This window comes from Giraffa tippelskirchi, chromosome 14, assembly GCF_054371585.1.
Source record: "Giraffa tippelskirchi isolate mGirTip1 chromosome 14, T2T-mGirTip1v1.2.pri, whole genome shotgun sequence".
Classification (NCBI taxonomy): Eukaryota; Metazoa; Chordata; class Mammalia; order Artiodactyla; family Giraffidae; genus Giraffa; species Giraffa tippelskirchi.
This window is the reverse complement of record NC_137288.1, coordinates 15904732-15920610: the sequence shown is the minus strand read 5'-3', so window position 1 is coordinate 15920610 and position 15879 is coordinate 15904732. Positions and strand designations below refer to the sequence as shown.

General features: G+C 53.6%; 1 protein-coding gene across 1 annotated transcript in view; it reads left to right on the top strand.

Moving 5' to 3' along the window:
• Positions 1–15879, top strand: part of KCNG2 (potassium voltage-gated channel modifier subfamily G member 2) — a 49301-nt gene that overhangs the window by 16142 nt on the left and 17280 nt on the right. Inside the window, exon 2 of the mRNA XM_081563092.1 lies at positions 13659–14327. Coding sequence (XP_081419218.1) covers positions 13695–14327 — 633 coding nt within the window. The 5' untranslated portion in view covers positions 13659–13694. The remainder of the gene's footprint in view (positions 1–13658; positions 14328–15879) is intronic.

The following is a 15879-nucleotide window of genomic DNA, read 5'->3' as shown; positions in this document are numbered from 1 at the left end:
TTCTTGTTCTGTGGATTGTCTTTTCTATCTGTTGATAGTCTTTCAATGCACAGAAGTCTAATTTTAATCAAGTCCAATTGATCTACTTTTAGATTTTGTTGTGTATGTTTTTTGTGTCATACTGGTGGTTCAAATGGTAAAGAATCTGCTTGCAATGCATGGAATATGGGTTTGATCCCTGGGTCAAGAAGATCCCCTGGAGAAGGGAATGGCAACCCACTCCGGTATTCTTGCCTGGAGAATTGCATGGACAGAGGAGCCTGGCAGGCTACAGTCCATAAAGTTGCGGAGTCAGACACGACTGAGCGGTTAACACACACAGAGAGAGAAGTGGGCTGAGCATGCCAGCAGGTTTTGCCTTTGATGAGATCCTAGCGCTAATATTTGGGGAGAGGGGTGTGAAGGCATCACTGAAACTCATCAAATTCAGACCCAAGGTGCTTTTCATTCCAATGCCTCAGGGTTGAAATGGGAAAAGTTAGATAAAAAGAAACTTTTTATTTGAACTATTTTAAACTTACAGAAAAGCTGCAAAATTAGCACAGACTTTTCCTGTATCTGCACTCAGCTTACCCTCACGTTAAGATCTTAACAAAAATCTCCATGACATGAACACTGTCTTGCACGGGGACTGGGCTGAGCCCGTTCAGCGGCACCTCGTCCCCACCCCCTGACGCCCAGCCTCTCGGGCCCACGTATGGTCATGTTCTCCGCTGTCTCTGAGGCGGCACGTCTCTCCAGGCTTGCTTTGCCTCTCGAGTTGCTGACACTTCAGAAGGATGTTTTCAGCCTGTGAGAATTTGCCGACTTGACACACTCCGCTCATATTTCAGTCAGTCAGTCAATCCGTCTGTCGCCCCGCAGCTGTCAGAGCTGCTTCCCACGGCTTCTCAGGCTGGTTTGTCCTCTTCCGGCCCCTCCTGCTTTCCCTCCAACCTGGGTCTGGCCGTCGGCGGAGGTCGGGCAGGTCTCCTCCTCATCCCTGGAGTAGGTGGCCGGGGTCCCCCTTGGCCCCACGTCCCCATGGCGACAGCCGGCGGGGACCGGCAGCGCCACGGAGGTCGCGTGGAAGTGGCTTATGTACGTCACATTCTGCAGCAGACGGTGTGGGAATGATTCATCACTTGCTTAATAAAATTGATTTAAGCAAGAAATTACCAATTAAGAACCATCCTGACTGTAAAGTAAAAATTCAGTGATCTGGAACTGTCCGCTTCCTGCTCAAGGAGCTAGGGGAGTCCAGGGCCGTGAGGAGGCCACCTGCTCTCCCCAGGTCACAGGGGTCTCCCGGTCTTTACGGGGAGGCAGGGGGGCCTCAGGCCTCCTTCTAGGGGCCAGCCCAGGGACCCACACTTCAGGCCCCGGAGTACAGAGGGTCTGCGGGCAGGTCCCGGCCAGCCCTGTGCCCTCAGGCTGCAGCCCCTCGTCTCAGGAGGGGAGACGCTGGTCCACACAACACCCCCCTCCCCACCCCACCAGAGACGGCAGAGGGCGGGAGAGGTAGTGGCCGTGACCACGCAACACCCCCCTCCCCACCCCACCAGAGACGGCAGAGGGCGGGAGAGGTAGTGGCCGTGACTCGTGAGAACGTCAAACTTTCCCCTTTCCGTTCTCTGCAGTTTCTGTCGCTCCATCCTATACAAACATATGCTCCACGGTCAGCGTCCAGGGCCAGGCTGGACCAGAGCCTCGGCCTCTTAGCTCAGGAAGCCCCGCAGAGCCCCCTCCAGAGGGGCAGGGGACTAGCTCAGGACGGCGGCTCTCTAACTCCTTGGTCTGTCTTAGGCATCAAAGAGCTTCTATTATGTGGGCTTAGAAACTGACTGGGGGGAACAAGCCAACTGGGGGCCCAAGTGTGGGGGCCCCTGACACATTGAGGGTCCATCCCCGTCCCCAAGAGATGCTCTGGGGGGATTTGCAAGACGCTGCAGTGGGACACACTCCAGTGGAAGCCCTCCCCTGGTGACGCCTCCTCCAACTGTTGGCTGTGAGCAGCCCCCAGCGCCAGGGCAGCCGCCCCCCATGCCCTGGCAGCTCCGAAGCCTCTCGCAGAGCCCGGGCTTTGTGGCAGCCTTGCTCCTCTGGGCACAGGAGCAGAAGCACCATGTGAACAGAGATTTCAGAGAAAACAGATGCAGTAGACGTTTGCATACAGATGTGCTAATTATAGTCCTCAACCTATACATTGAAACAGACTAAGCAGTTACAATCGTCCTGGAACATAATTGCTTTTTCCAACCCGTAGGCGCTCAGTCACCCGGAGACGTCCTTAAATCCAAGAGGAGGTTCATGCTCCACGTCTAGGGACCCGAACTCGGCCGAGGGTGAGGGGGCCCAAGCTGCCTCAGAGACGATTGTTCTTGGAGGGGCCAGGGGGCTCATATGGGGTCAGCAAGGCCCTGAGCTGGGTGGGCAGTGGCCTGAGCCCCAGTAACTCTTGGGCTCTGGGGCAGCTCGGAGACGTCCAGGAGGGATCAGGGCTGTGGGGGAGCGGGGTCAGAGAGGGGAGGGCTCTAGAGGGATGTGCTGTTAGTACCCCAAGAGCCCCGTGAAGCGGGTGAGGGGGCCGCGGGCACCGTGGAGACCCTCGTCCAGGAGGGAGGGTGAGGAGCGGGCTGTGCTGGGGGCCATCTGGGGCTGGAGGGTGCGTCCGTCCACGAGTTGTTCATTCGCTGATTACGAAGAAGCCCCGCAGCTGGGGCTGGGGGCTGGAGGAGGGAATACTCCGGGAGGTGGGGTGAGGACACGGGACACGGATTGGCCTCCAGGAAGAAAGAAATCTCCCCTGAAGCAGGGGAGACGTGGTGAGGGCCTCGCATTTGAGCCGAAAGGTGACAGTTGTACCTTTATCATGCGACACCACAGCTGTCTGTCTAGTTCTCTGGTGGAGACAGAGGAGCCGAGGCCAGGAGGAGGTTCTGAGAAGCTACTCCTTTTCCAGTCAAAGCCCTGCCCTCAGAGCTTCCAACGCCATGTAGACTGCAGTGAGAACAGGAGGAAAATACAGTGGCCGTCACGATGTAACTAAGTGGGTACTTGGAATAAACATAAACATTCCCCGAAATACAGGTTCTTCACATGGGTCCTGTGACCACAGCCGACCTCAGAGTCCTCAGGACCCCAGACCCACCGTGTGTCTGTGAGGTGATGAGCCACGTGTCCTGGACTCTCCAAGGAGCCCGTGGCCGAGCAGGGTCTACACACAGTGCCTGCAGGAGGGTGTACTTGTCATCTCAGGGGCCAGAGGAGCCCCAGCAGAGGCAGGGGACACCCCCGCCCCGGGATGAGCCCAACGTGGGGAAACCAGCTGGGGGTGAGGGGTCCTGCGTGTGGCCCCACCTCCCCGGGGAAAACATAGTTGGTGAATTAAACCAGGGAATCTCAACATGGGGGTCCTGAGAAAAGAGTGATTTCCTCAGAGGTTCATGCCCAACGAGAGGCGGACAGAGCTTCGGGGAAAGAACCAGCAGGATGGACTGGCCGCTTGGACGCCTGTCCCCACAGGACAGCCCCCTGGAGCATGAGGCCTCGCTGGGGAGGAGGGCAGGAGAGACTGAGACAGACAGAGTGTGGGGAGAGAGAGAGACGGCCGTGAGGAGCTCTGAGGAAGGGAGTGGACTGCTGGCAAGATGGTGCGCTTGGGCCCCCAGAGAGCCTGTGTCGCTGCGGCCTCCCGTCCTGTCCCCTGGGCGCCAGGGTCCAGCCAGCCTCATCCTCCTTGGGATGTCTCACCCCAGGAGCACAAAGGTTGTTGAGGAAACATCGGGGAGGCCTTTATTCTTAACGGCTGTGTCCCAGGACCCAGACTGAAGGTTCAGCTGGTGATCTAGAGTGCTAACCTCCTGAGTGGAACTGTGTCCACCTGCCCCTGGGTTTCCTGCCTGCCCCCAGGTGACCCCACCTGACCCCGGGTGTCCCCACTTGACCCCAGGTGTTTCCTCCACCCCCAGCTGGCCCCCCCACCCTGGGTGTCCCCCCCACCCACGGGTGTCCCCCCACCTCGGGTGTCCCCCCACCCACGGGTGTCCCCCCACCTCGGGTGTCCCCCCACCCACGGGTGTCCCCCCACCTCGGGTGTCCCCCCACCTACCCTGCATGTCCCCCCTGCCCCCGGGTGTCCCCCCCTGACCCCGGGTGTCCCCCCACCCCAGGTGTCCCCACCTGCCCAAGTGTCCCCCCATCCCCAACTGTCCCCCCACTCCTAGCTGTCGCCCCCTGCCCAGGTCTCTTTTCTCTTCAGGTCTCGCTGTTTTTTTCCTCCTCCATCCTCCCACTCTCTCTGGCTTTTTTCCAAGAGGCAGGCCTTCCATCTTCTCCACTATTACCTGCTATTTATGAACCTTGAGTCTGGAGGAGGGCTTGGGATCATCTCATCCACTCCCTTGATTCACCAGCTGGACCCTGAGATCTGAAGAGGTTTCAGCAGCTTTCAAGGAGCTGGCCGGGGGCGGCAGCACCGAGGATCCCGGCTTCGGCTCCATCCGAGACTTTCCCACCTACAGGCAAGAACCCTGCCTGCACAGCACCTGCACACTTCATGCGTCGTTTCCAAGAAACAGCGTCTTGGCCTCATCCCCTCACCACCACACATGCCAACCTGCCGAGATCTGGGACGTCCCCCTCACCTGCCCACCTGCCGCCAGCCAGCACCTGCCGTTGGCGGGCAAGGCAGAGGCCTTGCTCCCCTTGCAGCGGCCGGGATGGGCTATTCTGTGTTTCTCAACCTTGCAGTGACCGGAGGCTCCCTCGCCACTGGGCCTGTCTCTCCTGTGCAGCTGGATGTGATGTTACGGTCGCTAGGAATTTCCGTTGTGACTCTAGTTGTTTTTCTTTCGACACCCACGGTGTGAGTGGTGTTTGCAAAGTGAGAAATTAGTAACTACAACTTTATAGAACAAAAACCCAAATCTGGGACTGGTTGTTTAAAAGAAACTAACTTTCACAGAACTCCCCACAGACAGACCATTGCCAAGGAGGTCAAAGCATGCTGTGTACGTGAACGTATGACGTGTGTCAAGTCGTGTGGCCCGTGCGGTCACGACCAGTGTGCTGGTTCCAAGTGACCTTGTGACCGGGAAAAGCACAAAGGCAGATGAGAGTCCTTGGCCTGGTCTCCAGTGCCCGATGGTGGGCCAGGCTCTGTCCTAGAGGCCAGGAAGGGAAGGCGGGGTGACCCTCAGCCCAGTTAGGCTGTGAGCGTCCTGCACAGAAACGCCAGGAGCGGGACCAAGGAGCCAGCGTGGGCAGTGGGGGCCGCCTTGTGTGGCCGAGGAAGCTAAAGGGGCGGCCGGGCTTGGCTGACTAGTGGGCTTTTATCTTGACCACCTTCATGTGCGACATCCACGTCTGGGGCTTTTATCTTAAAACCTTCGTATACGATACCCATGTCTAGGAGGGCAGTTGGTTTCACTCTACAGATTAAATGTTAATCTCATTCAAAAACACTTTAGTGAAAACACCCAGAAAAATATTTGACAAATATCTGGGGCACCCCATGACCTAGGCAAGTTGACACATAAAATTAGCTGTCACACAACATAATCATTATTAATAGCTCCATAAATAAAAATGGATGTTGTACATTATTTTGCATCTTACTTCGTAAGGAGGAAAGGAACATCACCAGTATTGTGTTTTGTTGGATTGGGTTGTGGGGGCGCTGTTTCTTTCTCCCTCTTTTCAAGTAAAAATTTTCAAACATACATTAAAGTTGAAAGAGTAGTACAGTGAAAACCTAGCCATTTGTGCAGAAGTATATATAATATATATGAGATGTATGTATATATGTGTGTGTGTATCCGTATATGTATGAGATGAATGAACCATGTGGAAGTAGTTTACAGAAGCCAAGACAGTTATCCCTGAGTAGTTGAGCGTGCCTCTCCTAAAAATAAGGCCATTCTCTTCCATAACCAATTCCATTATAACACATAAGAAAATTAACAATAATGACTATTTCAGATTTTCCCAGTCGTCCCCAAGCTGTGTTTTGCAGGTTTTCTGCTAGACTCTAACCAAGGTTTATGCATTTCGTGTGGTTGCATCCCTCGGCCTCTCACTCCACATCCTGTGACGTCCCTCCCACCTGTTCCTTTCCTTGTCCTTGACTCTGAAGACCCCCGGCCTCCCATCTTCTCTGGATGCAGGGACCTGGGTCTGGGCGTCTGACTGGAGCTCGTCTTGCCCAGGGCAGAGCCAGATGCTGCTGAGACTGACCACTGCGCCTCCATTGCTGCCCAGGTGCCGGGTGTGACCACAGGGTCAAGGGGTGGACACGGCCCGCACCCCCTCACCAGACTGTGCGGACGTCTTGCTTCCCCGTGGCGGTGCATGTTCTTTCTCTCCTCCCTCCTCTGTCACTGCATACAGTGTATGCACCATAGACCCGGGGCTTGACTTAGGTTTCCAGTCCAGCCACTATGGATTCCGACTTTCAAAGTCTGCCCAAAGGAGCCCGTCTGTGATGACCCCTGACACACGCGCTTTCACACAGGAGCTCTGCTTCCTATCGGCCGGTCACCTGGGACCCGCCCGGCTTCCCGTCAGAAACGAGCCGCTCTGGGGAGAAGTGGTCCTGGGGCTGAGGTGCGATGCGTAGGGAGAGAGCGCGTCTAGCCGCAGGAACCTACGAGCTGCACTGGCGTGCTCACATCCACACTCTGAGCAGATCGGGCGTTTCTTTCCTCTTTATTCAGTAGCACTATCGGAGCTTCACAAACGCTTAGAGGTAGATTCACTGCCGTCTAGGCTTGTTGATTTCAAAATCCCAATGTGCAGAGGTTGAACCGAGGGCTCAGGTACCCACGCCGGGTGCGCAGCCGCCTCTCAGCTGTGAGTACAGTGCGTCCCCAGGCTGCTGGACTCCCAGTCGGATGTGCCTACAATGGGTGGAATGTATGAAAATTCTGAGTCATCCTGGAGAGACTAGAAGCACTTTCAGTGGCTGCTATTCTAAGAATAATTTTAGAAACAGCATTTGTTTAGAAATCAGAGTCAGTGGATACCCAAAACATCTGACTGTTTACATGTCTATACATATACACAGTTTACAAAAAATATGGAAGATACTGAGCATCGAGAACGTGAAGATGCATTAGACACTCAATATGTAAATGGGGTAAAATTTCTAGAGGAAAAAATTACATTGGTTTTATTTCATTGTAGCTTGTTTCCAGATTAGGTGGAATTTCTCTAAAATGACTCTATTGTAAACCACAAAATTAACAAACATTTTATGGCTTGCTTTCAAAATCTTTGGGGGTGCCCACCTCCAAGAATGGCGTTGACATGCATCTCCTGTGAAAGTCACACCTTGTACAAAAATTATGTCAAAGTGCATCACAGACTTAACTGTAAAATGTAAACTATTAACTTTGGGAAAACACCACTGGAATATCTTTGGGATGTTGGATCAAGCACATTATTCTTGATACCAAAAGCACAGTCAGGAAAAAAATGTAAATTAGACTTTATCAAAAAGTAAAAACTTTTGCTCCACTGTGTATTTAACCACATGGTGGGGGGACCTTTATGGAAATGTTTGTAGCAGCTTTGCTTTTAATAGCAAACCCTGGAAATGAGCCTCGAGAGGGTTATACAACTGTGAGCACTGCACCAGCCACGATCTGGCGGATCTGCAGAGTAATGCTGAGTGAAAAGACCCAGTGCTCACAGGTTACCTGACAGCGTGGGTCCTCTTATACACCCTGCTTGGGATGACAGGAGCACATGGACAGGGCACGAACCGCTGGGGCTGGGTTAGGCTAGGGTGGGGCTGGGAGGGATGCAGATGCTGGGGGCCCGGTGTGATGGACGCTCTGTGTCTGGACGGTGTCCGAGGCGGCACCCTGCATGTTTGTGAGATGCTACCACTGGATGAGTTGGGTAAAAGGATCTCTACAATCTCAAAATTGAAAGTTTAATTTTAAAAAACCTTTGGGGCAATTATATGCAGTTCTGCTATATGCATCATGCTTTGTGGATAAGAGTTATTCATTATTAAATTTCTATGTGGCTTACAGATTTGGAGACTACGTGAAGTTATCATAAATCATAACTGAAAAATAATCATCAATCTTTCTGTCAACAGCATGGCTGAAAATAGATCTAATTAGAGTGTTTTTGGTTCTGTTCATATATACACTTTAGAAGTGTAATTTGCAATTTGTGTAATTTTGACATATAGAAAAGAAATGCATTCCAGGAAAAAAAAAATGGTTGAACACATTGGAGGTTAACAATTGGACAGAAATTATAGGAATGATCCTAATAGTACTTTATAAGACTGAAATTTCCTAACAATCATGTTTTATTTAAAATTAGTTCTTTACATTTGGGTCTTTGTACTTAACACGTGGATGATTTTTATCTTAATTCATGTGAAGTTTGTCTCGGTAGGACAATAAGAATTGAAAAACAATGCAGTGTCTCACCAAATATTGACCTGTGTTCTCCTTATTGTCAGGAGGTTGGACGCATTTTTATTTTCAACTAGCTCAGCCACAGTCATGTGCTAGTTGGTTGATAGGAGAAAAGCGTTTCTCATTTAGATCACGTTTTCCGATTGTCACGTGGCTGGTCTCATACGTGTTCGTTCTCGTGAACCCGTGTCGACTCAGAGGTGAAGCACTTCAGCTGTAACGAAAGTGAGCATCTGGAAGGGCAGCAGGGCAGGCGAGGACCGGAGTGGCCTCGGTGAGGGGATGAGCACAGCCTCCTCCCCGCAGACCAGGGGGCTGACAGCGAGAAGCGGTGTGGGAAGGGGCTCTGCGCCTCGTCTCCCGAGCGCCCCCAGCTGTGCTTCCTTGAATGAGCTTGGCTCTCGAGGGAGGAGACAAAGCCCTCTCCAAGCCCACAGCGGTGGGCGGGCTGGAGGCGGTCTGCAGTGGCCCGTCTCTGGGGCATGCTGTCCCCACCAGGAGCTCCCCGCCCCCGCTCCCCCTGGGGCAGGAGCCTCCCTCACCATTCACTCCCGCTTGGCCCATGCTGGGCAGGCAGGTGGACCCCGGAGCCTGAGAACATCCCCACGAAAGACGCAGGTGCTAACGCCTGGGAGTCCATCAGTACGTGTACGCGCAGGGGGAATGTGGGGCCCCTGGGGCCCAACAGCGTGGCACCCCGCCCAGGGACAGTTCAGTTCAGTTCAGTTTAGTCACTCAGTCGTGTCCGACTCTTTGCGACCCCATGAACAGCAGCACGCCATGCCTCCCTGTCCATCACCAACTCCCGGAGTTTACTCAAACTCATGTCCATCGAGTCAGTGATGCCATCCAGCCATCTCATCCTCTGTCGTCCCCTTCTCCTCCTGCCTTCAATTTTTCCCAGCATCAGGGTCTTTTCAAATGAGTCAGCTCTTCAGGTGACCAAAGTATTGGAGTTTCAGCTTCAACATCAGTCCTTCCAGTGAAGCTTTCTTTATAGTCTAACTCTCACATCCATATATGATTACTGGAAAAACCATAGCCTTGACTAGACGGACCTTTGTTGGCAAAGTAATGTCTCTGCTTTTCAACATGCTGTCTAGGTTGATCATAACTTTTCTTCCAAGGAGTAACCATCTTTTTATTTCATGGCTGCAATCACCATCTGCAGTGATTTTGGAGCCCAAGAAAATTAGTCTCTCACTGTTTCCCCATCTATTTGCCATGAAGTGATGGGACCGGATGCCATGATCTTAGTTTTCTGAATGTTGAGCTTTAAACCAACTTTTTCACTCTCCTCTTTCACGTTCGTCAAGAGGCTCTTTAGTTCTTCCTTGCTTTCTGCCATAAGGGTGGTGTCATCTGTATATCTGAGGTTATTGATATTTCTCCCGGCAATCTTGATTCCAGCTTGTGTTTCTTCCAGCCCAGCATTTCTCATGATGTATTCTGCATATAAGTTAAATAAGCAGGGTGACAATATACAGCCTTGATGTACTCCTTTTCCTATTTGGAACCAGCCTGTTGTTCCATGTCCAGTTCTAACTGTTGCTTCCTGACATGCATACAAATTTCTCAGGAGGCAGGTCAGGTGGTCTAGTATTCCCATCTCTTTCAGAATTTTCCACAGTTTATTGTGATCCACACAGTCAAAACTTTGGCATAGTCAATAAAGCAGAAATAGATGTTTTTCTGGAACTCTCTTGCTTTTTCGATGATCCAGCGGATGTTGGCAATTTGATCTCTGGTTCCTCTGCCTTTTCTAAAACCAGCTTGAACATCTGGAAGTTCACGGTTCATGTATTGTTGAAGCCTGGCTTGGAGAATCTTGAGCATTACTTTGCTAGTGTGTGAGATGAGTGCAATTGTGTGGTAGTTTGAGCATTCTTTGGCATTGCCTTTCTTTGGGATTGGAATGAGAACTGACCTTTTCCAGTCCTGTGGCCACTGCTGAGTTTTCCAAATTTGCTCATTTTAAAGGTCACCTCCTCCAAATAGGAAGCTATCTGTTTTGCACAAGGAAAGACATTTTTCCTAGAGGAGAATACTTCAGTTCTCTTGTGAGATCCAAAGGTTTACCTCTACTAAACAGGTTTTAATTTGTTCCAGTTCATGTTTTTAAGCCTAAATACAAATTGGTAAATTCAGCTACAGAATAAACATTTCTTCAATTGTGGGTTGGTCTTCTGATATTTGAGACCCCTGTCTAATCTTGTGTGTTTTTCCCCTTTTCTCATTTTCACTCACACACACCCCTCTGATGCCCCCTTGGCAGACACCCCCCCCCCGCCTGCAGCTCCCAGGATCCAGGAATGGGGTGACGTCTCCCCCAAAGTACCGCAAAGTCAGGTCCTCTAGGACTGAGGTCCCCAGGTCTCCCCGAAAAGTGCCAGGTGGGGGTGTTCCCCATCCTGTGGTCGCTCCAAGCTGCAGCGGATGCCACCTAGTCTCAGTTTCCTTCCCTTGGTGTTCCTACCAAACAGGACTGACTCTTGTCTGTGTTGTCTGTCTTCTGTTGACTCCTTTTGGAGGGTTCCTGGGAGAGAACCTGACCTCAACCAGACCCAGCGTGACCTCAACCTGACCTCAACCAGACTCAGCATGACCTCACACTGACCCAACCTGACCTCAACCTGTCCCAGCCTGACCTCAACCAGACCCAACATGATCTCAACCAGACCCAATCTGACCCAACCTGACCTCAACCAGACCCAGCCTGACCTCAACCTGACCCAGCCTGACCCTAAACTGACCATCTCTGTTTCAGTCTCATCTATTCACTTCTGGAAACTGGGTTTCATTTTCAGATTCTCCTAGTCTTTTTGATAATATCTTTCTTCCTCTGGGGTTTTTAATTCCTTCTTCTATGTCTTGAATTATTTTTGATAATCCTACCACCAGGGCCTGACCCTATTACTCCTGTGTCTGCCGGCGTTTTCTCAGGTGGGATTCTGCCCGGTGTTATTTTATAATTTCAGTTTGTAAATTCATCTGCCAGGGCTTCACCAGTGGGAACCTATGAGGCTTCAGTGGCAAGCTCATCCCTCCAGACCCGCAGTTCTGTTGGCACTGGGCTGGGTCTGCCCTTGTTCTGGGGTATCGTGAGCATGCACTGTATGGTTTCATGGCACCCCTGACTTCTTCCCACCTGACACCAGTGGGAAATTGTCGTATCTGATCATGACAACCAAAATCATCCCAGGCCTCCCTGATGCCCCTGGGGGAAGAGCTGCCCCAGGTGATTCTGTGTGTGGTCTAACCAGAGTCTCTGGATGTGGTCAATGTGAGACCTCCTCTCACAGGTGATAATTTCTTAGGTTTCTGTCTTTGAGACAGAAGTTTCAACCTCATACCTACTGTGCAGGTAGGATTTTTAGACATGTATTCTCAAAGAGCCAGGCAGAGAAATCTTATAATCCTCTCCCCAGGGCAGATTTCTTTCACTAGGGTTATAGGGACCCTTTCCCTAGTGTGTAGGGACAAACATCCCTGCCTCCTATAGGGTGAGTTCAAACCTTCCACCTCCTGTCATGATGGCTTACCAGTTACTACCTGTCAGAAGCGAATGCAATAAACTATGTCTTCAACCTCTCCCACCCTACAACGCAATAGCTGTGGCAACTTGAGATGTTTACTTTCTGTTAGCAATGAACTGGAGCATCTTTTCATATATTTAAAGGCTATTTTTCCCCCTTCACTGTAAACTCAGTGATAGCTTGACCATTTTTTCTATTAAGTCTTTTTTTTTTTTAATCTACAGTGCTTAAATGCCTCTTATACTACATCGGCAGATGGGGAAGCATTTCAGGGCTGTTGTTTCTTTAATAAATTATGCAAAGTCTGTATTTTTTGTCTTTGTCTTGCAGATGTCTCTTGCATTAGCTTAATGGTCAGAAGGTGATTGGACAGAGCATCTCAAATGCCTGGAACAGAAACAAAAACCAGTTTCTTCAGATGAGTTGTGTGTGTCAGGGCACTTCCACACCAGCAGGCTGTCCCTCACTGCACGCCCCCCCTTTTCACCTCTTGCCGGTGCAGAGCCTGCAGTGGGGTGCAGGGGAGGGTGGAGGCTTCTCAGGTCTTTCCAGAGCATGCCCACGGCCCCAGGCTTGTGAGTGGCATTCTAGGTTTCCAGGAATTCGTCAGAGCTTTTCAAAGCGTCTTGTTCCCCAGCCTCTTCTCCCTAGCCTTCCAGTTAGCCTGCTGTTTGCTGCAACACAAGGTTCATGCCTTGTCTTGGTGAACGTTCTCATGTAAGTGAATTCCACAAACTGCTCAGGCAGCCACCTCCACCGTGGGAGAGCCCCGAGCCAGGGGAGGTACACGCAGGCCCTCTGACGGGTCTTTCAGGGGAGCCACCAGCAAGGTCCCCCCAGTTACAGCTCCTCCTGAATGGGGTGCACTCTCCCCCTCCCAGCGCCAGTCGTGGTGCCAGGAACGCAGAGTGTCACCTTCAAGGCTAGCGTGAAGCTGGGGGCAGGTTAAAATGCTGAGTTAATGTTACCGAGATTCAGCGGTTCTTTCTCAAGTGTTCCCCCGGCTGCTGCTACCCTTTGGTTAGTGTCTGGAGTTCCCAAAAAGTCAATTCTGATGGGTTTGTGTTTTTTTTTTCCCCATCCTTGCTTTAACGGGAGGATATTTGGAGGTCCTTACTAGGCAGTTTTCCAGTCACTCTGAATTTTAAGTGGAGAGCCAGGAATATATATATTTCGCAGGTTTTCTTGATAATTTCGATAATGTCGGCCCTCAGTCCACATTCTGAGAACTGTCTCTCTCCCCTCCAGACGGTTGCCCGGCCCATGTCCTCGCTCAGACTCCCTGGTAAAGACGCTCCGGGCTGGTATTTGCTTGTTTTCTCTGTTCGGTCCCTGTGGCCACAGTGCAGGGAAGCGCCTGGTGCCCGAGCGCGGCCCCATCGTGTTAACAAGCACTGTGGGGACCATCCTGGCAGGATTTGGGGAGGACCAGAACCTCCCTTCAGTAGTGTGGAAAGAACCCACAGGGGTTCATGCAACTTCTGGTCCCTCTGTGATGTGGTCCCTGAGTCAGGGTTCTTGTTTCCAAACAGATACGCAGATGCAAAGGGGGGGGGGGGTGCTCAGGGATGCAGCGGAGAAGCACTGAGCGCCTGGGCCAGCGGAGCCCCTGGGTCGCGCGCAGGCAGGGTACCCGCAGCTCCATCCGGAGCTGTAGCCTAACATCCGCGTGTAGCCTAACACGCGCTCCGTTCCTTTGCAGGTCCAGCCTCCTGATCCCGGCGCGGCGCATGGGGCCATGGCCCTGCTGCCCGGGCCCGCAGAGAGGCGGGGCGGCGGCGGCGGGGCCCGCGCCCGGCACGTCATCATCAACGTGGGCGGCTGCCGCGTGCGCCTGGCCTGGGCCGCGCTGGCTCGCTGTCCCCTCGCACGCCTCGAGCGCCTGCGCGCCTGCCGCGGCCACGACGAGCTGCTGCGCGTGTGCGACGACTACGACGTGAGCCGCGACGAGTTCTTCTTCGACCGCAGCCCGTGCGCCTTCCGCGCCATCGTGGCGCTGCTGCGCGCCGGAAAGCTGCGGCTGCTGCGCGGCCCGTGCGCCCTGGCCTTCCGCGACGAGCTGGCCTACTGGGGCATCGACGAGGCGCGCCTGGAGCGCTGCTGCCTGCGCCGCCTGCGCCGCCGCGAGGAGGAGGCGGCCGAGGCGCGCACGGGGTCGGAGGAGCGCGGGGCGCCAGGGAGCCCAGCCTGCGCCCCGGGACCTGGCGGGAGGCTAGCGCGCGGCCGGCAGCGCCTGCGCGACGTGGTGGACGACCCGCGCTCGGGCCCGGCCGGCAAGCTCTTCGCCTGCGTGTCCGTGGCCTTCGTGGCCGTCACGGCGGTCGGCCTCTGCCTCAGCACCATGCCAGACATCCGCGCTGAAGAGGAGCGGGTAAGCGCGGGCCGGGACGGCTGGCAGGGGACCCGGGCTGGAGTGGGGCTGGGACAGGCGGCCGAGCTGGGCAGGGCTGGGGGCGGCAGAGACGCAACCGGCCGGGCGGTGGGGGTCAGCGGGAACCTAGGGCTGGACTTGAGTCGCGGCCTGAAGGCAGCTGGGCCAGAGGAGGGAGAGGCACCCACGGCCTGGTGGTCTTAGGCACTCCTGCCCCGTTGCTGGTTGAAACCATGGGCCCTGGACCCACCACACCAGCTCTGGTTTGGGGGAGAGAGCCGCTGGCACGGCGGGGGCACCAGGCTGTCCACTGCTGGCAGAGGCTCCAAATTCCTGCCAGTTCTGAGAACTCAGTGAACCTGGTCAGTGGCCTTCTCACCCATGCTGCCAGCCAGGCCCAGAAGCTTGGACAATGCGGAGCTAAAATGCCCATTCTAGAGAGTGCTGTGCTCTAAATTCAAAGTCCTGATCATCCTCAACCAGAAGAAGGAGACCTTGGAATTCTTCCAGGCGCCCAGCTCCCGCAAACCCCCGCTGGCTCTGTGGAGGTGCTGGGGCTGGTGTCTGAGCAGTTGGTGGACTTCCCACCCCCCTGTTGACCTGAGAGGTGCAGGCGGAAGTGTCCTCCGTGGGTTAGGGTGTCACCCAGAGCTCACGGGTGCTTGTGTGCCGCACGTGCCCCGGAAGGTCTCGGGTACATTCAGGGAAGACTGGAGGGGACGGCGTCCGGGCTGAGGTCAGGAGAGAGGAGCTGCCGCGTGTCTGAAGATGTGATTGTGTCGCCCTGCACAGTGTCACCTGCTTTTCCTCACGGAGTGGCGGGGGGGTTCGCTGCCTGCCTGCCCTCCAGCTCCAGCTTCCAGGGGTGGGCAGACCTTGGACTTGAACACCCCCACCCCCGTCCAGGCGGTGGAGCAGGTCAGAGCTCCCATAGCCCTTCCCCAAGAGCCCCTCGCCGTCCGGGGTCATGTCCAAGTTCGCCTGATGTGGTCAGCTCATTATCCAGAGATGCAGAGCCCGGTCCTCCAGTAACAGCTGTGAGTGGGCTCCACCGGGAGCCTGGTGACCCTGACTGCAGATCAAATTTAAATGTAAATTTTAGGAAATTGGTTTCGCTTCCTTCATTGTTTGGGTGTCTGATTCCTGGGCTGTCATTTCCAGTTGCCTTAACTAGACCCAGTTTTTGGATTCTGCTTCTAAAGACACTCGATGTGTTTGGACTTCCTAAGTAGCAATATCTCCATACAATCTGAGGAGGAAACCATTTACGCAAGAATCCGGAAACAGAAGTCAGGGCTGTGTCAGGAGACTGAGCTGGCCTTGCATCTCCTCGCTGGTCCCCACATCACCCACCATTCACGTCCATCACCTGCCTCTTCCTCATTTCCAGAAACATCACTTCCCGCCACCCGACACTGTCTCACTAAATAGTCCTCAGGTTAGGAAGTAAGGACTCCGGTGTGGGTGAGCACATGCTGATGTGTCCATGTGTTGGTGTATCCATGGGCTTGTACCTGTGTGCACTGCTGGAGTCCCGGCACACTGCACACAG